Source organism: Rosa rugosa, chromosome 2, assembly GCF_958449725.1.
Source record: "Rosa rugosa chromosome 2, drRosRugo1.1, whole genome shotgun sequence".
In the NCBI taxonomy this organism is placed as follows: Eukaryota; Viridiplantae; Streptophyta; class Magnoliopsida; order Rosales; family Rosaceae; genus Rosa; species Rosa rugosa.
Window position 1 is genome coordinate 24,809,568 of NC_084821.1, and position 23,827 is coordinate 24,833,394.

At 36.0% G+C, this 23,827-nt stretch overlaps 3 protein-coding genes and 1 long non-coding RNA gene across 17 annotated transcripts; 3 read left to right on the top strand and 1 right to left on the bottom strand.

Moving 5' to 3' along the window:
• The first annotated feature begins 214 nt into the window (after positions 1 to 214).
• Positions 215 to 9,704, top strand: LOC133731717 (tRNA dimethylallyltransferase 2). The gene is made up of 10 exons (XM_062159121.1): positions 215 to 514; positions 633 to 712; positions 4,334 to 4,402; positions 5,745 to 5,817; positions 5,910 to 6,031; positions 6,758 to 6,832; positions 7,220 to 7,639; positions 8,908 to 8,983; positions 9,110 to 9,273; positions 9,415 to 9,704. Exons 1-10 carry the CDS (start codon positions 271 to 273, stop codon positions 9,544 to 9,546), a joined length of 1,455 nt encoding a protein of 484 aa, XP_062015105.1. The 5' UTR covers positions 215 to 270; the 3' UTR covers positions 9,547 to 9,704.
• Positions 9,705 to 11,153: 1,449 nt separating this feature from the next.
• On the bottom strand, positions 11,154 to 16,252 carry LOC133731718 (uncharacterized). 14 transcript variants are annotated; one of them, XR_009856782.1, is made up of 10 exons: positions 15,909 to 16,252; positions 15,705 to 15,795; positions 15,405 to 15,447; positions 14,880 to 14,979; positions 14,466 to 14,525; positions 14,099 to 14,169; positions 12,606 to 12,806; positions 12,173 to 12,308; positions 11,627 to 11,889; positions 11,154 to 11,529 (listed from the first exon to the last, which is right to left on the bottom strand). It is a non-coding gene; the product is annotated as an uncharacterized LOC133731718 (long non-coding RNA). The 14 variants fall into 14 exon arrangements; XR_009856776.1 differs by having other exon boundaries at positions 15,602 to 15,795; XR_009856778.1 differs by having other exon boundaries at positions 12,173 to 12,222; positions 15,590 to 15,795.
• A 2,561-nt stretch (positions 16,253 to 18,813) lies between these two features.
• Positions 18,814 to 19,816, top strand: LOC133732672 (stress-response A/B barrel domain-containing protein At5g22580). Its single transcript, XM_062160252.1, has 2 exons — positions 18,814 to 18,972; positions 19,374 to 19,816. Exons 1-2 carry the CDS (start codon positions 18,854 to 18,856, stop codon positions 19,612 to 19,614), a joined length of 360 nt encoding a protein of 119 aa, XP_062016236.1. The 5' UTR covers positions 18,814 to 18,853; the 3' UTR covers positions 19,615 to 19,816.
• A 490-nt stretch (positions 19,817 to 20,306) lies between these two features.
• Positions 20,307 to 21,510, top strand: LOC133733189 (uncharacterized). The gene is made up of 2 exons (XM_062160812.1): positions 20,307 to 21,086; positions 21,172 to 21,510. The coding sequence occupies exons 1-2, from the start codon at positions 20,441 to 20,443 to the stop codon at positions 21,276 to 21,278; spliced, it is 753 nt and encodes a 250-aa protein (XP_062016796.1). The 5' UTR covers positions 20,307 to 20,440; the 3' UTR covers positions 21,279 to 21,510.
• The last annotated feature ends 2,317 nt before the right edge of the window (positions 21,511 to 23,827 follow it).

A 23,827-nucleotide genomic window follows, 5' to 3' on the forward strand; every position in this document is an offset into this window, starting at 1 on the left:
GACACGTGGCACGAATGTATAGATTTTCAAAATAAATAAATAACTAAAAAAATTCAATTAATTAATGATGATATATTATATAAAATAATTATGTAGGATATATAATTATTTAAAATGATTAAATTATAAAATAATTTTGATTTTTGACTAATTGACTTGAGGGTTTGAAGAAGTAAAAAATATGAATGAATAGTAAAGACACTTGCATATCTCAGCAGGAGTTCAAAAACAGAGTTCAAAGGAGAGACGACAGAAAGAAAGGAGAGAAGCATGGAGGGTGACGCCGCTGCTGCTGTTGAAACGCAGAGAAACCCAGGACGACCAGCCCATGAAGAAGAAGAAGAAGAGAAGCCGAAGGTGGTGGTCATTATGGGATCCACAGGTTCCGGAAAGTCCAGGCTCGCCATTGATTTGGCATCCCACTTTCCCGTCGAAGTAATCAACGCCGATTCAATGCAGGTTTACAATGGTTTGGACGTTCTCACCAACAAGGTTCCTCTCCATGATCAAAAGGGTCCGTACTCGCTTCCCCTTCCTCCATTTTTTTTTTATTTTTTATTTTTATTTTTTTATTTATCTCTAAGGGTTTCAATTCCGAGTCTTGATTGTGCAAATTGTGTTTGGTAATGTAGGAGTGCCTCATCATCTTCTGGGGACTGTAAGCCCAAACGTGGAGTTTACTGCTAAAGACTTCAGGGACTCTGCCATTCCGGTAAGTAAACCAAAAATTCCTACCTTTTACTTTTACTGTAAAGAATGCATGCTTGTATGTAATGGTTTGGTGTCATTGTTTTTGCTGTTGTTGTTTCATAAATGATCTGTTATACTTTAGGCTTCGAAATCTCGATACGAATGGAACTCGAGGCAGGTTTAACATTCTTACTATGGTCTGATGTTGGACATTTTACTAGGAAACTGTTGGTTATGGGAGTGTACAACCTAGAGAGGAGAGGCAAGAATTTGACCGTAATAGTCTACTACTAACTGGGTTATGAGCCTCCATTAGGGGGTGCAACACAAGTACTTCATAGGAAGTCAAGTGTTGTAGTCAAACTGATTTCGTAAACTCTGTAAAAGCGGCATTGTTGGAAGAAGTGGATATATGAAAGCTTCATTTTCCCAAGGGCACAATTTTTTCCTTTCAGGAGGGCCAAAATTTCAGAAAGTTATTGATGATTTTAGAGTGTTCAGCTTGATCTCTGGTTCGAAGATAAATAGGCTTAAATGTTCTATTTCAGGAATAATTACTTGAGAAGGAAAGGTGGAAGAGTTATCAATGATTTTGGGGTCTTTTTCAGCTATCTGACCTTTCAAGTATTAGGGGTTCTGCTTGGGCTTAATCCCAAGGCAATGAGTATCCACTTATCGTCATGCTACAATGGCATCTATATGTGTAATTCATTCTTCTTCTTCTTCTTTTTTTTCTTGGAATTTTGAGGTTCGATTCCATATGATCAGCAGATCAGGAGGTGGGTGAGTTAATTTTTTGACCTGTTTGAAAAATTTTAGGCTGGTTCCATCTAGGTCAGATAGAAGATTATGGAAGTTGGAGATATCAGGAGTTTTTATGTTAATCCTAGGCATGGTTTTTGGTTCTTCTCATGGAATATGGAAGGCTAAAGTACCTGTTATGCTACGGTTTTTCCATTGATTATTCTGTCTGGTATTGACAAAGTGATGAAGCTTATGTCTCAGTTATCAATTTATACAAAAGTAAGAGACTGCTTTATTTTTTTTCTTTCTATTAATCTCTTTAATTCGTGGCCCTGTTTTCTTATAAATTTATTTCATATCGACAATTTGTAATTTCAAAATCATTTTGTAGAGATACATTGTTCTGGTACTTGAAGAGGATCGGGTAGAAGATGTACATAAGGATTATTTATGCCACACCCCTTATGTTTACACCTGATAACGTCTTGCTTGATTAGGACGATTTTGTTCTACCTGTACTTTCTTGTAACTGGTACTGCTTTGATAATTAGGTGAACTTCTTTAATGGCTGTATGTATCTGCCTTTAGCAGGTTTGTCTGCAGAACTCACTTTTTTCTGCCTCTCTCTCACACCTCTTTTCTTTAGACTATTTCTTTACCCTTTAAAAAAAATCCCTTTTCACCGTAGTTTCAGCAATTTTCCCTTTCACAACTTGCACCCAGTGGTAAAATCTTAAACCTCATTAATCCAGAGAAATGTCTTTTCATATTATCCGACTATTATTTTTTGTATTTTTGTATTACACTCTTTTTAATAGCTTGGAATGAACCATTTCTCATTTTTGTAGCAATTGATACCCATAGAGATGCCCAAAACCGAACCCTTGCAAAATACCTGCCTCCTCACACCTGACTCCCCAAAAAATTCTCCTATTTGTAATCCACACCATGCCAACCAATGTCATAACATCTATCTTCCAAGTACTTTACCCATGTTTCCTCTTTTAAAGAACTAAACATCTCCTACAGTAAAGTATACCATAATCTTTCAGGTGCAATTTTACACATCATATTTTCTGCTTCATTGTCCTACATCAATGATCTTATGTCAGAAATTGTTTCTGGAGTCTAAAGTGAGTGGGATATTTCAGCTTCATGTTTTGCTTTATTGTTGAGTGGTAAGAATTCTTTGGAGGAAGGAAGAGGTGAATGGTGCTGCGAAGATGTCTTGTGTTGGCAATCTTTATGGCGGTGTGGATGGAACGAAAAGGAGGATCTTTGAGTGAACTAGTGTGAGGAAGTAAATCACTTGCGGGACAGAGTTTGATATTTGGCATCGCATTGTGTGTCGGATTCTTTAGAGGTTGAGATAGAGCTCTTTCAGGCTGCCTTTTTAGATTGCAATGCTGTGGTGATTTAGCTTACTGATTTCTCAATTTCGTTATTTCTTAATTTGGTAGAGATTATACATTATGTTTTATTGAAGGATGAACAAGATTTTATCAAAGCATATGTACAATGGGTGGATGAGGAATGCACAACCTGAAAGCAACGAACAAGATCAGTGATCTCTCTAACAAATACAGGATATAGATTATAGATACACTCATAAACAAAGGCTACATCACTTCACAGCATTCCACATTTCCAACTTAATAGAAGAAAGAAAGTTATCTCTGAAATCAAAGAAACTGAAGCCCATAAGGCTGACCAAACACTTAGTTGGTACATAGTTCTTCCACTCATACCACTGTATGATCCTAAAAGATTATGAAGCTCAAATCAAACCTTTTGGGATGGCTTAGCTACCTTTAATTTCTTCAAATCTTTGAGCTATTATGATTACCGTTCCCTCTATCCTTGCAAATTACGTCTTCCCTTGTGCATGTGGGCCGTGATGCTGTATCACAAAGTCGAACTTGCCAAAATGCATATTTGTAGTATCAGATACTTGTTTGGCCCAATGAGGGTTGGATTTGTAAATCTTACTAGTTTTCAGAATTTGAGGCTGCATTGTATCCTGGTGATCCAATTTAGAGCAGTGTTGATTATAATGGTTGAAGTTAATTGGAAGGATGTGGGGTTCCTAGCTTCAGTATTCTGTGTGTTATTTATTTCAAGCTCAAGGGTGGTTGGTAGGGAGGGGGAGAGAGTGTTCTAGTTGTTCTGGATGGTTGTCCCTATGTGGATGCGGGGGTGTTGGTGAATGGTTATTATGATGACCAGAGAAGGTCGTTTCTTTTACCATGATCTGATTATGTTCGTTTTATTATATTTCATGGGTTGGGTTCCTCAGCATTTATAGGATTCTGTATATATAGGATTGATCAGGCTTTTTCATATAGATAGTGGTGATATATAGGATTTTTAATAATGGTGGTGGTGCAAATTGAAGCTTGAATAGGTGCTGGAGCAATTGTCACCTTTAGTGGGTGTGTTCTCTGTTCACAGCAACGAAAATGCCAGATACTAATTAGAAATTTGTTTAGTCAGTGCAATAACTTTCATCTGGTCCTGGTGTTTTAGACATAACCCAAGATTTCATAGTTGCCAAACATAAAATGTATGAACACCAACTTAAGTCAGTTGGGGCCGTTTGCTATAGATCTAGTGATTGTACTTGGTTAAGTTCACGATGTCCATTTTCTTTGACATAGCAATTGGATTTCCATGAGTTTTTAATATTCGGCAGAAAATTACTTGAGGATATGGATTCTTTCTGACCGTATAGGTTAATGAACATTTGGAACTACTTGCATTTTTTCCATTCTTTGTACCATTCTATACTCTGTTTCATTCCTTCATTCTTTTTGTTCTACTTCCATGTGGGGAATATCCACATAAAATTATATTGCAATCTGTTTATTTTTTAAACTAACTCAGCATATTGGGTTTTCAGCTGATCAATGACATCTTGTCTCGCAACTGCCTTCCAGTCATAGTTGGGGGTACAAATTACTATATTCAGGTAAAAGACTGTTTCATTATGGCATTTAGTTGTATATAATTTGATCTTTGTTATTTTTATACTTGATGGACCATGCTCTTGATAATATTTAAATTTTGTTAGTCAAGATTTTTTAGTTGATTGGCCAGGACATGATTGCACCATCTCATTCATGCATATTGTTTAATCTAGATACTTTGACATATGGGTTAGAACTTAGATGTGAACTTCGAGATGATTATTATTATTTATTTATTTTTTGAATAAAACCAAGTGTTGACTGTAGAAGCATATTCTGAGGCATTTATCATGTAAAGACCTAAATCCTAAAAGAAATCCTACCAAACAAAAGTAGTGAAATATTTTTAAGTAACCCTAGTAAAAATGACATTGGAAAGAAGTGAGACCCTTGCTTCATTCTTAAATAAGCTTGCTCAGCCCTGTTGTGCAGGATCTCAAGTAGGCTAATATCATCCAGCAGGTAATTGGGGCTTGCAACCTAGAATTTTCTTCATCATGCTGTTAAACCTTTAGGAGCTGCTGCCCATCTATGTTCTCCACTTCTCCATAAGATGCATATGTAACACTTTCTTTGGTTAACACTTGGTCAGTAACTAGAAAGTTCTGTTCTGTAATGGGCTAATTGGAACTGAACTATTATTTTATTTTTCTTTTTCTGTAAAGATCAGGTTAGGTCTCCACAGTTGTAAATTTGTTAAAAATGTTTATGCAGAAAAAAAAAAGCTGGTCTAAACTTGACTGCTTTGATTAAAACCGAACCAAAATGTAGTCCTACGACATCGTACTTAGGTCTCCAATCTTCTATTTTCACACAAAGCACAATACCTCCATTTCTTCCACCCAAAATTCCAGTTTTACCTTTTTCGAACACTGATTTCAGGGTCTTGATGGTGATGTCCCAGTCAAGGCTGTGCATGAAGTGTTTGTTGTCGGTGAGGTCTTCTTCGTTGAGCTAATGCATTCCATTGATTAGGTCCAGGTACTTGTTGGTATCTTGATTCATAAAATAAGCCAGGAGCTTGACTTTAGATAAGGTTCCCAAGAAGTTCTTTGTTTTAGTTTTAAACAAAATAAAAGTGCAAACTGTTTTAGCAACCAAACGGGGATAAATCACTGTATACTTGCCTTCCAAATAAGAAGGGTGTTTTTACTTGTATCTGTGTGTGGTGAACTGGCAAATTCATGTTCAGTGAATTTCAGTGGTGACATATACCTTGATATTGATTTTGATACATAGGTGTAAGTTTTTTTTTCCCCCCATTTAACATAAATATTTTCCAGCTCAATCATACTGTTTTTTTTTTTTTCCTCCTTTTGAGTTTATTTTTACAACTCTATTCAGGCTCTTGTTAGTCCATTCCTTCTTGACGACACAGTAGAAGATATGGAAGAAAGCTTTTTAGGTGACCATCCAGGTAAAGCAACAACTTCAGCTCTTGAAATTTCTTCTCACACTTTTGAACATATCTTTATTCTGGAAAAATAATCTTTTTTCTTTTCCCACCAGGAGTGGGACAACAACAGACTGAGCTGGCATTTGAAGTAGACAATTCCAGTTATAGTTATGATGATCTTAAAGTCATTGATCCAATTGCAGCAAACCGAATCCATCCAAATAATCACAGAAAAGTAGGTTTGCTACGTATTAAATAAATAGTGCTTTCCTGTTGAATATATAAATAGTTAAATACAGAATTCATGTTCTTTACCGTTTCTTGTTTCTAAAGATCTGCCTGAGTCATCAGGCTAAGTTGTTTTGGGACAGATTTTATTATTTATTTTTCTACTAGCACGATCCTGACTCAATACTTAGAACAATCGATGGTCATCAGTATTGGTTAGTGTTTAAAGATAGACTGATTGCTGATGTTAGGAAATTAATATCTTGTGGATGTCATACATACAGGGGTAGAATATATTTGTACACAAATTAATAGTCAAATCTATATCTAATATCTAGTCTTTAGCTTCAGGATGACTCCAATTGCCAACTATCTCCTCATATGAGGAAGTTACCAAATAGATGATTCAATAGGGCTGTAGAGATGCCTTCGATTTGGACTGGTATTTTATTGCAATGTTGCATGGGCACACACATTTCTAAAGTTGATAATTTTTAGAGAACAATTAGCAATGATTTCTCCTTCATAGGTATTCAGTGTTGAGAGGAGCGGTATGGTCTGGAGTTAATAATTGTGTGTTTGTGTGTGTGTTTTTTTTGTGGGACTACTGCTCCCTGGTAGTTGGATGAATGAGTATTGTAAAATGTTCCATAAGCTTTCTGTGCAGTTCATTCTTATGTAGGGCAGTTATTCTAGTGGCTCTTAATCTTATGAGCTGTTGATCATCTTGCAGATTAATCAGTACCTTAGTATGTATGCTCACCATGGTGTTCTCCCTAGCAGAATTCTTCAGGGAAAGGCAGCCAAAGTTTGTAATCCTCCATTTTTTAAATTTCTACTAATACGTATATCAATTGATATCTCTATGTTTAACTTTTAACTGAACCTTAGTTTCCAACCTGGAGGTGATATTGTAGTTTTGTACTGTCCATCTTCATGATTTGCTGCATATATTTTCCGTTTGACTTAGACATTTGTGTATGATCTGCTTGAGCACACCAGTTTCCTCTTATACTATTTCTACTGTCCCATTTTTTGTGAACTGCTGCGTTGCCTGCCAATGTTTTGTTTGCAACATGAGTTGCCATTTAGTCATCTTGATTTTGTTTTCCAAAGATTGAAATATGACAAATTTGGTTATAGAGATGGATGAAACCAAATATAATGATATTGAATCTTGCATGCTTCTGGACAGAACTGGGGTCAAGTTGATAACTTCAGATACAATTGCTGTTTTATATGTGTGGATGCTTCTCTTCCTGTGCTGGACCAATTTGTGGATCAAAGAGTAGATTCCATGATAGATGCTGGACTCCTTGATGAAGTCTACGAAATTTTTACTCGGAATGCAGATTATACTCGAGGTTTCCGGCAGGCCATTGGGGTTAGGGAGTTCGAAAGTTTTTTGAGTCTGTACATAACTGAAGCCAGTGACAAAGGAAATCATTTGATAGATGGGTCAATGTCCTTAAAGTCAGTAGACCTGGCTGATAAGATATTGAAAGGGAACACGAGGCTCATCCAGAATTCCTTGATTGACAGTCAACCCAACCCTGTGTTAAAAGAAGCTATTGAGAAAGTAAAACTGAACACCAGAAGACTAGTTCGTCGTCAGGTAAGTTACTTTTGTAAGTATGTTTATCTGAATTCTGATGCTAAAATGTTGTTGAATCATTTTCATACATTTCATAAATCTGTTTCCACACTAGAAACATTTCTCTGGTTGAAATTTCCGAAGCACTGGATATCTGTTCAGTATGTTGAACCTTCAATGGTTAATGAATTAGGCCTCTTGGGTCTTTGATATTTTGAGAATCTGCTATTTACTAAAATGATATTTTGACCCATACATTATCTCTTGCACTTGAAAAGAGTTTCCTCTTAATTAAGTTCTTCTCATCCCCCAAATTTTGTTGCGCATTCTGTAGTGGGCTAAGATTTATTCTTTTGGGGTCCGTTTGGTACAGGGTATCAGCTGTTACTGTACTAAATAGGTATAAGGTGTTTGGTTGATGTTTGGATGATCTGGTACTAGAATAAATGGTACTAATTAGTACTCTTTTTTTATATTTTATATATTTTTTTTATTTTTTCCAAAACAGTCTCCTAGGTTGCCCACTCTTATTCCTCTCTCATTACTCATCACTCTTCTTACTCTCCCTCATCAATGTTGAATTTTTCTTAGCTGCATCATTTTTTTTCTTTTCAAGAAACTCTTTGCTGCATCATAGAAAAGGCAAGTCTTCATAATTGATACTTGATGTTAGACAGAGAAAATGAAAGATCATCCTTCTTTTTTAACTTCTCCCATCTCTAATTTTCACCAATTTTGAGTGAAGCATATTGAGAATTTGAATGTTTTTGCAAAATTTGGGTATTGCAGTTAATGAACTTGGTTATGGTTGTGCAAATTTGGGTATTGCAGTTGATGAATATTAACTTGGTTATGGATGAGCAAAATGGGTTACAGAGAGTTTGTAAGAGATTTAACTAATAGAGAGTTTGATTGGTTATTGCAAAATTGATTATGGTTTTAAGTTTATGGATTACAAAAGGCTCAAAAGCAATACCAAATCTGCAAAATCCCATGACCAAGTTGGAATTCTACAATACTTGAATTGCAGAAGGATGAGATGATTTTACAAAGAGAAATAGATGTTCTGCATTGTGTTGAGAAACAAGGAGATGAAAAGAACATGTGTTTCCTCTTTTTCAGATGGAAGAAAGAAAATTAGAAGCAAAACTTAGTCCACAACACCACATGTAGCCTAAAGTTAGTCTAGCTTTAAGCCTAAACTCAGTAACATCGGACTGTGTTTGCAAATAGAGATGAGCAATTATTAAAGAAAAATGAAAACGGTTTAATTTTTTTCTTTTTCACAGAAACGAAGGATAAATCGACTGGATACGTTGTTCGGATGGAACATACATTCCCTTGATGCAACTGAGTCCATTTTATGTAGGGCATTTTTGGGATTTGTTTTCCTAGTTTGTTTTGCTTGTTATCCATATGACTTGATCATTATAAGTCCGCCCTTTTGTATGTTGATATAACAACTGCACACTTTTGGAAAACATATTGTAGGCAAATCGGATGATACATGGGCTGCAGAGGTTGTTGGACCAGCTGTTGACTTGATCAGATCTTTCCTCAATCAGGAAGCAACATTGGTGCCGAATTTGGATACCCCAAATAGCACTGAAATGAATATGATACAGAGGGACTTATGGACTCAGTATACATGCAAGGTTAGAACTTAGAAGTAATTAAATTACTGACTGCACTGTTTGTGTCCTCAAGTAATTTCTTTTTGTGGTGTTTATGGACTCGTGGTTTAAATCAGTTTAATTTGGTCGAATTGGTGTGCAAATGACATTTCCATTTGGTAGGCCTGCGGTGACAGGATCCTTAGAGGAGCTCACGAGTGGGAACAACACAAGCAGGGTCGTGGACATCGGAAACGAGTTTCTCGGTTACAAAAGTCTCGAAAATATTTGTCCGTCGAGCAGCAGAGTAATTAGAGATCATCAATTTTCCTTCTCGTATAACACAATTTTCCTCATAAATGAAAAGTTAGTGCACATTTTAGCTGTGATGTTGATGATCTGTATACGTGCCACTTTATGCCAGTGCAACATTGGAAACTATTGATGCAGTGGAACTGAAATCATCTTCGATATATATATTTTTTTGTTTTGTTTTTGGGTGTTTTTCATTTACAATGGATCCGTCTCACACAGGCGTTGTCTTTACGGACTTCTGAGGCCCCTTGAGTCCAACCACTTTAGCTTCAATGGAGAGGTATTGGACCAGGGCGGTGTTTTGGAATTGAGAGTTGGAGTAGTGCCTTACAACGTTTGATTTCGAAGAACTAATATCGCCTCCTTCCATAATTTATAATGAAAAAGATGAGGAATGAGAGAGGGAGAGGGATTCAAAGCCTCAAGGAGGAGGGGAGGGGGAGGTGGTTGCACACTTCCACCTCCACTTCTCTCAGAAGTCTCAATAATACACCTTTGCATGGCAATCACTAGCAAATGTTACCCGCGCGTTGCTGCGGGAGTCCCGATTGTTCGTAGTTGTTTAGAAAAGTAAGTGATTATTGAAGCAGTGTTGATTGTTCGTGAATAAGAGCAACTGGAACTAAAATCAGTGTCCTCCTGTTATGTGTGCATTTAGGTACATCATTTTTGTACTTGAGGTTAGTGTACTCTCGAACTATATAGATGAACTGCATTTGAAGTACTATTACATGTTATTGGGATAACATTACATAGCAGAATGTTTCTGCTGAAATTTACAGATTTGGTTTGGTTTGAACTTTGAACATGTTACAAATTTACACCTGAATTCTTTACTGCATGATCAGAACATGTCACACAAATTTCTCACCAGAATCAATAACTTCAAATCAAACAATCTCGTAAAGCTTCCAAATCTGTGTATTTGGTCTTTCGAATTTCTCGAGTATATGCATTCTTCCAATTGTTTCACAGCGAACATCTAATTGCTACAGTTGTAGAAAGACATGAGCAGCTACTGCACCATGGCAACAGCAAGGCAAACAATGACAACCAGATTCAAGCACATCATCAAACTTTCCAAAAGTTTTCTGATTGCAACGGTAGACTGATCTGCTTAGATACAACTAAGGCACTGTCCCATTTTTTGACTGCCAAAGAGTGTAGAAACCATGGTCATCAAATGCTGAGTAGTCAACAAACTTGCAAAAATAGTGTCAACATTAATCAAAAACACCTGCTACTGAATTAATTAAGTCTAATATTTACCATGGATCAAATTTTCAGTGGTTAAAGTCAGATTATTAAAATATAAAAAATAGAAGGGGGAAAGGAAAACTGTTGGGAGAGAAACTAAGTTTAAAAGTATACATTATATCACGATTGAATTGAAATGAAATCTAGTATACATTATATGAAAAATAATACTATTCGTTTTAAATTCATACTAAATTCCGAAATAAACTAAAGTGTGTCAAGGGAAAAGGAATACTATTGGGAGAGAAGATAAGTTTAAGCGCATACATTATATCAGATTGAATTGAAATGAAATTTAGTATACATTATATGAAGATTAATACAATTTACTTTTAATTGAAAGACAGTGATGATGGTATTTTTTTTAATATGAACAAAGTCGTGTAGTAGTAGAATAAATTCTTATCAATCATAGCAGTAAAATAGCTTGCAAAGAAAACTTACCAAGGAAGGGACAGTATAGGGTTTAGGATTGGTTGGGTGTGTTCTTCTTTTGGTTTTCATTTTTTTCTTTTTCTTTACTGTGATATTTGTTGGCTGGTCATATTGTTCGTTTGGTGTGTTGCTTATTAGGTATCAAATGCTCAGCAAAGCATGACACACCAACACCTTATGAAATGAATATCTGGGAGGATCAAAAGAGCATTCTATCTCCAACCATCAGTATTGGACCTTTCCCACCTATATATGCTTTTTCTAAGCTTCATTAAGATCAAGCATGAGATACTGCAAAACCATGAGTATTATAAAATGATGAGTAAATAGACAGACTTTGAGGAAATGAGGATAGAGCATAAAGAAAGGTGAAGAGCACTTAACTGACCTTTTTTGTTTGCAGTGAATGGAGTTGTGTGCGCAATCCCGCAAAATATTTCAGGAATTAGTAATAATGGCATTATTATATAAGAGGTTAATTTTTATTAGTCATAGAAACAGAATAGTTTAGAGAGGAAACTCACAAAGGGAAACATGATTGAAAGTTTGAAGGTTGAATTCTTTTCTTCCTTTGTTGGTTTTGCTGGTCTTGTGTCAATGAACAACTTGTGCAGCAAAGCCTCAGTCTTCGTCAATCTTGTGACGCTTCCACTAAGTAGAACAATATGCAAATCAGTCCGTTTGTTTTTTAGGGAAAATGATTTAGTTTAGTAATGAAAAATATCTACAATTGATATAATTACAAAAGTAATGTGTAGCATGAAAAATTGTTATCAGTGAAGCTAATATGTAATCTGGCTAATATGCAATCTGAAAGCTCAAGTTATTTCATAGTTAATAAACTTATGCCATATATAAGAATTGATCAAGAGCTTGTAAGCCTAGAGCTTTCATAAAACCACGATGAATTTTTCCTACCCCTGAAAGCTCATACCAAGAGATACAAAGTCGGAGCATAGCATCTGCATCAAGCGGTTCGGTTCCCTTAAAGGCCACAACAACGGTGTCATGGTCAGAACACTTATTCTGAAGCATAAAGGCTTGTGTAGTGGGTTTTTTTTTTTTTCAGTCTCTGGAAAACCAACAAAGTTATTATTGAAAGTGAAAAATATGTTTAATTTTACAATATCATTAACTTGACAGATTATTTGATAACATAAAAATGAGAAAAATTTGAGATCAATTTAAAAAGAATATATCAACGCTCTTGAGTGTAGTTAGTTCTTTAACATTCCAAAAGTCGAAGGATTTCAAGAACGCCATCTGTTTATAAGATAAATCAGGTTTGGTATTAAATTAGTTAATTCAATATCAAGTACTTATTGACAATCTTTAGGAAGTACTGCTAACTTGTTAAGCATATATACCTTCCAATGATCCCTAACAGTAGTGTTAATGTAGGCATTGGCATTATTCTCATAGGATGTTTTAGAAGCTATCATAGAGAGAGCTGCATGGTACTTAAGCATCATCATATTTAATGGTGCTATCCAACTCCACCCTCTTGCCAAAATTTTCTATAAATGACAGGAACGTTGCTGATGTCTTATCTGGCTTTTCCAACACCCCTGATCAACATATAAACCCATCCGTCACATGTAATCCAGAAGAACAAAATTTTTCTTAAATCTAGCTTTGTTCTTAATGACAATGAAGCTTTGGGACTTTGAATTGTTTTTTATTCTTGTGAAGGCATTTGATGCTGAAGTATGTTACAGGCAAGTTTTTTCTGCTAGCCTGTACTATGCTGTAGCTGATTGAGCTGCATAAATGAATGTGTGCATATATGTATGACCCGAGAACCAATAGATAACAGTAAGTGTTTACAAATTTATTTTTGTCATTTAGTAAATCAGCACATTATATAACAAATACAGAAGGCATTTGATGCTGAAGTATGTTACAGGCAAATTTTTTCTGCTAGCCTGTACTATGCTGTAGTCGATTGAGCTGCATAAATGAATGTGTGCATATATGTATGACCCGAGAAACAATAGATAACAGTAAGTGTTTACAAATTTATTTTTGTCATTTAGTAAATCAGCACATTATATAACAAATACAGTACAGAAATATGATCAAATCGGAAATAATCAAATAATCAATCAAAATTATCAACTCTAATCAAACTTAAAAGTTGATAGGCCTATGTTCATTTTCATATTAAATTAAGGTAGTGCTCTTTCGTAAACTTCTAACCACTATGTTTCTGCACAAAAAAATGACGGTTTGTTGTAATCCTTTTCGGCTAGTGTTACTGCCAGGACAATGAGGACATGGATTAATTATGTAATTTTTTATTTTTTTTTCTGTCTTTTCAAGTTCTTTTCCTTAATATACCAATTGGATCAATCACAAAGCAAATGGTATGATACAATTATTCATGCAAAGTATGAACCAACATGCAAAATCAAATATAGTGACTTGATGAGAAAATGGAGCAAATAAGCCTATGCAAGTTGCCCCTCTTGCATTTTAGTATTTTGATTGAATCATGTCAAAAAATAAAGAACAGATTGGTGAAACAACTCAGAATGTTATAACCTTTGCAAGCTAAATATCATGCAAAACAATATATTCACTGGACCCAAAATCCCCATATATTGTATTCGGTGTCCAAATATCAATCCCCGGCCCAGTTTAACAGAAGACCTTTTCAATAAACTTTGAACTGAATGTTCTCCTACCAGTTCAAGCCATAAAACACAGAAGACAAAATCTTAAAAAGATGAAAACTTTCAGACTGGAAGTTATGAAGTTAGACACAATCGTGGTGTGATAGTAAGAAGATTGCAATACAGACAGATAGCAATCGCAAGGAATAGCTGACTCCATTAAAGTAATCAGTGATTATACTAACCTCAGAGCAGAATCCTTGAGTCTCCGAACGTCATTCCAACTTCTCGAATATATGCAGCCTTCAAGCTCCAACTACACAGAAAACAACGAATCAAATTAAAGAAAAGAAACAGTGACAACAACAATAATCAATGAGCAGATAAAATATGACAACATCTAAGCAAAATAAAACGGACAGACAAAGCTCAAAACTTGAAAATTGAAAATTCAGAAACATGAATGCCAGTTTTATCAAACGTTCTCTGCTATGACTTTATTCACTGATGGTCTCCTAAATGGTTTTTACATTTCAGTGATTAAATCCAATTAACAACATAAACAGACCTAATCACAGTAAAAATAAAAAAAAGGCAGCCCTATAAACCTACCTCAAAAAGAAGCTGATTCTTTGGAAGTAGCTTGGAGTTTCCGGAAGAAGAACCACACGCCTGTATTGCAAACATTTTAGGTTAATCCAAACATTAAAAAAATTAAAAATTAAATGAAGAAGCAGAAGGAATGGAAAGGAATAAACGAAGATAGCTCAGACTTCAGAAGCCAACGATATGTGGGTTATCGACTTATTTAGAAATAGATATCAAATCAAAGACTAAGGTGAATTATATTGTCTATTGATCAAGTTAATATGCAATTCACAAACGGAAAACAAAGCGATTAAGGATGAACATAATAGGAACTCTTCTAGAAGCAAAACAATTGACCAAGACTGATTGTAAAATCCTTGCATGTATATTCAATCAACTAAGCATAAGACATCCCTAAAAATCAAAAGTAACCCACACCTCTTCTTGTTTGATTGCTGTAGACGGTATTACACTGTGGTGGTCCAAGATTTGCAAACACAAATTGACTAACACGCCCAGATTTGCCCAAATCCATAGTCTGATCATGAGAAGAAGAAAGAATCAGAAAAAGGTTAACTCAGAACAAAAACATCCAAAGAATAGCTAGCTAATTAAATAAACCTACCATATAACCATACAATCAGATTCGAAACATATTATCTCATCTCTGTGCCTCGACTTAATACTATCTTATCATCACATCATACATCCAAGAAAATATTGTCAACAATAGAAATAAATACCAACACTGAAAGACATAGAACCGAGAAAATCCATGCTTGCAGACAATCTCTTTGATAAAGATTGCAAACTTAAAAATAGTTTGGAAAAAAAAATTATCAAGTTTCAGCTCATATAAAGATTCAAAACAACACAAAGATTTCCTATAGCTTTCAAAAAGTGAATTGCCAGTTTGACAAAGAAACTCATAAAAAAAAAACAACAAAATTGCAACAACCATACCTAAAAGTTAACAACGCTTTGCGACACAATACTCAAACTTTTCCTGCAAAAACAACATAAGAAAAAGCACAAATTACAAACCAAGTCAAAGTAGCAGCAAAATTTTAAAAATTGAGAGGAATTCCCACTTTACCAAATGAAAGTGAGCAGAAATACCATAATACAGAAAGCAGTGACCACAATACCATAAATCTTACGTTTATATGTCAGCAACATCCAGTGTTGTATATGGTTACTCTGGTCCCAGTTTTACAAAAAGAACTTTTCAATAGGCTTTGAACTTTCTCAAAGTTATCCTACCCATTCAAATGTTGTAGACACTACTGCAGTGTTCTGCTCCAAGATTCGCAAACAACTGATTAAGACTCCCAGATTTGCCCAAATCTGCAGTCTGATCATGAAAGGAAGAAAGAATCACAAAAACATTAACTCAGAACAAAAACAAAGGCAAAAAACAGAAAACCCAAGCTTCTAACTGAAAATCTGATTTGGCAAATAGCTCACCTCGATTTGATTTCGCAAGTAGCTGACCCATATAGTAGACTCGATGGTGGGATCTGATTTCCGAAGTAGCTGACTTTGAGAGTCTGGAAGAGTCGATGTCGGTGTAATTATACATGAACCATCCAAGCACGGCACGCTGTAGTCGTCTGAGGGAGTGAAGGAGGCTGTTTAGAAAGCAGGAGGAAGAAAAGAGAGAGCAAAAACAGTCGGTCTTAGAGGCGTCTGGAGGAAGAGAGAAGGTCAGTGGCAGAGGCGTAAAAAAAATCCAAATGAGGGCAGAACCGTCTTTTCGGTCTCTTATGAACAGTAGTAACAGTAACCGGGCTTTAGTATATAGTATAATTAGTTTTTGTTTTCAATTTTCAAAATTACCCAAAGTGGGGGGCAGTGAAACTTTTGTAAATGGGGTTACAGTGGTACAGGTTATCATGGAAGGCTTTTCACGGCAGTGTCGGTGGTTGAAGACAGAGCAGTTGGGTGTTCGATTACGCAAACGCATCTTACCTACACCGGATCACCCTCACTACTCTACTTCACTTATTTATTCCCCGCACGAGGGGTGCCTCAATTAGTTTCTACTTTTCCACTTTTTTTCTTTGTATTTGTTTTTCATTTGTGTACAGAACTACAGATGTATATGAAATCATAAAACCAAATGCACAGCAAGTTCTCTGGATTTCCTCACCAATGTGCTTAGCTGACTCCCACTATGTATAGAAACACACCGGGTTTCAATTTCATGATCGTGATTTTAACTATTCAAAGTTTAGATACCGTGTAACTTTTATAGTGACAAATTTAGACGAAACATAAGAAATACGTCAAAGAACGAGGAGAAGGAATTTGGATTTCTACTCCTCAATTTTTGTTAACTAAATCTCAAAAAGCATGTCTCTATCAGACTATCACCATTTTGTTCGTTATAAATAATGCGTCCAAGCGCTCTTCATTTACTTCTCATCCTAATTATTTTTTTGACCGTTTAGAATTATTTGGCATTGTTAGCAATAGTTAGGTTGATTAGTACCGAAGTGGTTTGTGATTCCAAGACCACATAGTTGTAAGAATTTCACATAACTATTTACTACTATGGTCTTCAGTGAGTCTAACAAATTTAGGTGGTCTTAACAATTAGACTCGATTCGGGGGTTGCGAGTCTAAAATCTCTCAATCAAGGCTAAGATGTTTATGATCAAATATTGCTTACCACAATCAATTTGCGAGTCTAAACAGAAAACCTGAGATTTAGGTATCAAGAGTGATGCAGGACTCTAATAGTACGTTCAAAGGGTTGCTCTCCATGTGATTTCTGAATTCTGATGATACAAATGAAAAAGGTACTGTGGGACTAGCTGTTTCTACGTAATGCATTCAACTGTGGGACTATATTCTTCTTGAAAGTGACCATTGATAGAATGATATTGACCATGTTTGGTACGATATCTGATATGCAATGTCCAACCAGCAAAATGAGGACAACCACTTCCCAACAATTCACAGTAGTTCTTTGTTCCATTGTTTGTTTTGTCAGTACAATCAAACAATTTTATTCACACGACTAAATACGGTAGTCGACATTTTATTAATTAGGTGCGCTGTCTCAATCTTATATGTATTTAAAAATGTAAGAGATATTTTCCCCCCTTTTCTTATAAAACTATGCTAGACTTGTAGAGCTAAATCATACTTTGGTGGGAAGGGTCACATTGCAACAGCAGCTTTAGAAAAGCATGGTGACCCTAGTTAAGATTCCTTAAAGATGAGTATGTGACATATCATCCATGGACAATGATCCAAATAATAACGCTCCCCCTCGGATCACATGGCCAGGACATGGAGAAAGTCCAGCAGCACCCGATCAAATCCTTTCAGAATCTCATTAAATCGAGAAGGGGAAAATGAAATGAATAATTTGAAGGGGAACATTCATGAATGATCGCATTATGTTCTGCCAAGTTATCATAGTCCTTGAATGAAAAGCCAGCACAGAGTGTACTAGTGCAACTTCAATAAAATGGGCATGATAGAAGAGAGGAGGACCCCTACCCTTTTCCATTGTTCATGTGCAACAATCCTCCTGTGACTTGTGGGGTTTATATATGTAGCTTCATCAAGTTATGGGAATTACTGTCACCTACTTTTACGACCACGTCAGTGCATTGGTACAAATTTTAGGGTGAAGTGGAGTAGCTATACATCGGTACATATATTGAACGGTTGTGCTGTTTTAATAACACGGTGGACATATTACTAATTCTTAAGGTGCTTGACTGGGTTCCATACTTCTTTTAAAAAGAAAAGAATACTAATTCTTAAAGTAGCGAAAGTGTTTTTATAAATATGAGTGAAATGCATGGCAGCATACCCATTTTAGGAATGAAGTTTTGTTTTTTTTTTTTAATGTGATTGGTGTCACGGAGCATTTTGGTGTCAAGAGGCCCTATCTAAAGCTTTTTCAATTCGACAACCTCATTGAAAACATTATGCTACGACTATGGTTTTAGCAAGATTGAGTGTATCGTCATATTCTCCATATTTCACTTTAACCATTGTTCTAATGTGAAAGGCTGTTATTCTATAGGGCAGTTTCTTTAATTATGGTTTTAAAGCTTCGTTAATCAAATCTGGGGTCATTCTAGAGGCTAAACCTTATTACTTTCAAACTTGTAAACATATTTGCAAGTCTAGCAATTTCCCTGTAGTTGTAATTTGAGAGAGAGGCTGTCCATGTAAGGAGAGACCCCAATCCCTTTTTTTTGATTGATTGCCAATTTGCCATAACGTTGTGATGAAATGGGTCATAGGGTGTGACACTGCGACAGTACTAGTCCTCCGGACAGACAGGACTGTAGAAGTTGACACGCAAACATCTACATCTGCGTGTGTAAAGTGGATTATAAATTGAGAGCTTTGGACACTCATTTTGCTTCAATTATAGTGCCAAGATGGGAGAGTTCAAACACTTGGTGATAGTTAAGTTCAAGGCAGATGTGGTGGTGGAGGAGATCCTCACAGGGCTGGAGAAGTTGGTTGCCGAGATTGATGCTGTTAAGTCCTATGAATGGTAAGTCTTGCTCGATTAGACCTCAACTTTTTCATACCTAGACTTGAATCATAAACTTTGATAAAGCATAACTACACACATAACTGTCCATAAGACTTAAACATGTTAACAGGTGAACTGATTCTCCTTTGAAAGTGTAAATGTAGTCTAGATGTTCTCGCAACATAACGTGCGATCGAGAGTATTTGACATGACCAACTGTATCATGTAACATAAATTAATAGGAAGCAGATTTAGCACCCCAAAGGCCTATGAGGAAGTACGAGCTGGGAATATCTTATCTAAAGTTCAACACACTTAAATTTTCTTGGAGCAAATTAATTATAAAAACATCACAGCTGATTACTGATGAAAACGTATATTCGATCCTCAGTGATGTGTGTTACTTCTTTAATTTTCAGGGGACAGGACTTGGAGAGCCAGGAGATGCTGACACAAGGTTTCACTCATGCCATCTTGATGACATTCGACAAGAAGGAAGATTACACTCTGTTTCTCAGCCACCCTAAACATGCAGAATTTTCTGGTACATTTTCGACTGTTATAGAAAAGATTGTGCTGCTTGATTTCCCAGCTACTCTTGTCAAGCCTCCACCACCACCACCACCTCCACCAGCAGCAGAAGTTAAAGAAGAGGCTTAAATCTGAATAGCTAGCTTTATAACCATGAAAATGGAACTATGATGTATTCTGGCTGCTTCTGCTTGTGTGTGTATGGTGGTTTGTGCTTTTAAAATCATGGTAGTTTTCAATTATGCAGATAAGGTGATGTTTTATGTAATTTCAACTTGTGTGGAATTATATTAGGGTCATATTTCGTAATGTGATTGGACAATTAGCCTAATTGCTGGATCTGGTTTACTTTTTGACTTTGTTGCTTTCTGTTATCATAGTTCAAGAAGTAAGGAATAACTTTGATCAGCAAAAGCTTTTGAACGGTCCCATGTCAACATTTATGCCTGCCACAGTATCCTTCTTCTGCAATAACATCAGCAAAAGGTTCAAACATTTATAAAAAAAGATACAAATGCAAGCAAATTAAACAGAAAAACCTTTTACAAAAACAAAATTTTTCTGAATCACTGTGGTGCCATTCATGGTGAGCAAATGAAGTTTGGTTTCTAATGATTTGGAGAATTTCCAGCTATAATTCAGCAAAAAGTAATGCTTTGACATTACATGTTTAACAGTGACAAAACATAGGTTTTTGATGATCAATCAGAAATCATAAACTATTACCAAGTAGTGGAAAAAAGGAGATCAGGCAGAATCAAAAGGGTGCAGAAAAGTCATATTCCACTGTGCAGTGGATAGGGGGAATTGCAAAGAAAAATACATATCCCGGTTAAGATGCCAAAAGTCCATAGACAGAAAGTAAAAGTAGATTCTGTGCTATCTTGTTCATGATCTGCTCCCTTTTAATTGTATTGTGAACCAAAACATTCCCAACCATGCTGCTTATTTGAAAATGTTGAGATTCAAGAAACTATACATCTTACACCCTTTTCTTTTGATACTCAATTTCTTGTTGACAACTTCGATTTCTCAAAATGCTTCAACCACCATTTCTGATGAACCTAACTTTCACACACCATTGTCCCCAATAAACCAGATGATCATATGCAAATCTCAAAAGCCCCACCACAAATGTGAAACTCTGAACATCACCCACTCTTCTTGTTCTTCTTCACTCAACTATGCCTCCCCAAACCTTCTCTCAGCTGGTTTTTCATCTCGATCCAACTCACTTTTACTTTACAACTGCTCAAACTCAAAACTTCCATCATCACCACTTTCCCACACTTTGACATGCTTACATACATCTGGAGCTTCTTCAAAGATCCAAGAACTTGAAGGGGTTTCTTTGACTTCTTGTTTACTAGCTGATGATCTCACAAAGCTTGACATGGAATTTAATCCATGTGATTTGAATTGCTCATGTTATGGCAGAGTCTACAGAAAATCTTCAGGTGAGTACTATGAAGAACATGACTTCGGGACTAGAATTGCTTTTGAAGTGCCTGACCACATACCCAATATCTGCAATGAGTGTCAAAAGGCTAATGGCAATTGCAGTGAAGCATTGAGATGCATATGTCACCCAAAAGAGTGTAGTAAGTTCCTAACATCATAATACATGTGATTTTATCAATTATTTCATAAATGGTAATGATGTTTGTTTCCAATGTGTTCTTGCAGAAAACAAGGTCATTTCAAAGGGTGGATCCATTAATTCTTTTGGTTATAATATCCTTGTTTCTTTGCTTCCTCTTTTAGTAGTGATAGTTTTGGTAGTGAATCCTTGAGGCTAAGGAAACTATTAGTCTCAACTCTCAAGAGTACTGCATACTCCTATATATTTTCTTCACTGTCTTTTCTTAAATTTGCAGCGCTCTTGAAAGAAACTAAAAGCAACTTTAAGTGAGTTCTTCCCATTTCTTCTCTCCTATAAAGTTGTGTGAATTCAGAAGATAGAATTATGATCAGGTAGTTGTAATTCAAATATGGCAGTATATAACTTCATGTGGCTGCTGCTATCACAACTAGTTTTACTGATTTTCTGTACAATCTGCTGATCATGACCCTAAACAATGACAATCCGCAATACAATGCACTCTAACAAGTAACAGCATAACCCTATACTTTGATATGTATTCTGGTGAACCCTTTGTATAAAATTTAGGGTAGGGCCGGCCCTAGCCTGGCCCATGATGACCCCTAGCTACGCCCACGGTTCCCTATACAGGCCTCGCATCGTGAGGATTGTGGTTACAAAATGAATAACACAGGGTTTTTGGAAAACTTTAGAAGTTAATGGGTCTATGTTAATCTCTTGCTTTAGAGTTTAGACAAGGGTATTGGATTTGCTGTTAATTAATTACGTACTTACATAGCTAGCTGCCAAGGTCGCGTTGAAATTTATGGTGATTGCTTCAATTCCTCCGGAATCTCTTCTGGGTTCTTAAGTAGGTTTTGAGTACCTGCCAAAACAGATTTTTAACTTCCATGCATGACCAAGTTGTTATCTATTCTGTTTCAAGCATCAATTACTTTCAGATTCTTTAGTCCTTCATGCATGCATCTAGACATGGTTAAATTTGGTATCAAGACAACAATGTATATTGAACGGTTTGTCGGTCGATCAGCTGTGATATATCTTAGTCAGAGTTGGTGTTTGATCTTTCATAATGAAGATTCTTTATTAGTTCTCTTTTAGTGGTTTCAGTTTCTTAAGAGGATGGAAAGCCCGACTAGCTAGTACTGCTCCTCGGAATTTATTTATATGAAAAATTATCTCTCCAGTCTCTTTAACCAATGAAAGCCTCAGGCTTAAATGAATAATCTAATCCTGGAAGATTGCTAAACTATCAAGCAATCCCAATTAGCCATTGGCCGCATGCCCTGGCCGTGCTAGCTAGGTATCCCAAAAAAAGATCAAATTATATGACTTGCTCATTATGAACTAGTTAACTTATCACCAGTTGCTAATTGCAACTGAATTTTCGAAAAAATTTAACAAATTCCATCGACAAAAGTGCAAGTGTTATTTGTATTCTCCTTTTGTAAATTATGATATTATGATCATGACGTTACAATGGCTTCTGATGAAAATTACGATATTAGTTTATAAACCAATAATAATACACCCAATCGACCCATACTGTTGCACAATATATTGATGAAACTACTAACGCCAGGCATACCATTTCTTCATGACTCTGCTGGCCTTTATTTTACAATAATTAAGAGATTATTCAGAAGCTAGGCCACTATTAATTGATTACCTCTTACAAACAACTCCACGGCCATCCATCCCACTAGCACAATTCATAGTATTAACATACTTGGAATTCTCCCGATCAGAACCGTTGCTTTCGCTGAACTCACCGCTAAACCTAGCAACAGTGTTAGAATAAGAGAACGATATGAAACAGAGAAGGATTATTGGAACTGAATTGCATTAACATTGATTGAAAGAGGCTCTGTATAAATAGAGCGTACAAAACAAACTAAGCAAAAAATCTGGAACAACTACCCATGACTAACAACTCCTAAGTTCATGGGATTTCCCTAAAGACTTGGTAAACAAAACAAACTCCTAGTAGACTAGTACGTTTACTTATTCAAAGCTAATTCAAAACATAAAACACTTAACAATTGCCCCCTTAAACTGATAGTCATCAAGACATCAGTTTAATTAAGAAACTCCAGCAAGTCAATCCACGTGCATCAGTAATATCTTCAGCAACTTCTTTCAAAGAACACATACCAAGTAGTCCTCGCAGCCTAACAAATGTAGGAACCTTGAGAGGCTTTGTTAGGATATCAGCAATCTGATCTTCACTTGTACAATGAACCAACTCAATGATGCCATCCTTCGTCAAATCACGAAGGAAATGGTACCTTACATCAATGTGTTTGCTCCTGCCATGTAACACCGGATTCTTTGACAACTTGATAGTAGAACTATTGTCACAATAAACTGCAGTACGTAGCTTCCACTTGAGGAAAATTTAATTCTCCAAGCATTCTCCTTAACCATACTGCTTGACAAGCACATGATGCTCCGGCAATGAACTCGGCTTCAGTTGTTGACAAAGAGACAACTTGCTGCTTCTTTGATGACCAAGAAACAGCCCCACTACCCATCATAAACACATAACCGGAAGTACTCCTTCTATCATTTACATCCCCAGCATAATCACTATCAGTAAACCCAACAAGTTCTGACATTTCTCCCTTCTTATAAAAGATACCAAAATCAATTGTACCTTTCAAGTAGCGTAACACCTTTTTTTGCAGCGAGGATGTGTTGCTCAGTTGGATGCTCCATAAACCTGCTAATAAGGCTTAC

Excerpts from the sequence above, each read along its gene's own strand:
- LOC133733189 (XM_062160812.1), top strand. The coding sequence starts at position 20,441 with ATGTTGAGATTCAAGAAACTATACATCTTACACCCTTTTCTTTTGATA. Across the intron at positions 21,087-21,171 it reads ATGTCACCCAAAAGAGTGTA|AAAACAAGGTCATTTCAAAG; the intron begins GTAAGTTCCTAA and ends GTGTTCTTGCAG.
- LOC133731717 (XM_062159121.1), top strand. The coding sequence starts at position 271 with ATGGAGGGTGACGCCGCTGCTGCTGTTGAAACGCAGAGAAACCCAGGA. Across the intron at positions 5,818-5,909 it reads CTTTTTAGGTGACCATCCAG|GAGTGGGACAACAACAGACT; the intron begins GTAAAGCAACAA and ends TTTTCCCACCAG. Across the intron at positions 7,640-8,907 it reads GAAGACTAGTTCGTCGTCAG|AAACGAAGGATAAATCGACT; the intron begins GTAAGTTACTTT and ends TCTTTTTCACAG.
- LOC133732672 (XM_062160252.1), top strand. The coding sequence starts at position 18,854 with ATGGGAGAGTTCAAACACTTGGTGATAGTTAAGTTCAAGGCAGATGTG. Across the intron at positions 18,973-19,373 it reads GCTGTTAAGTCCTATGAATG|GGGACAGGACTTGGAGAGCC; the intron begins GTAAGTCTTGCT and ends TTTAATTTTCAG.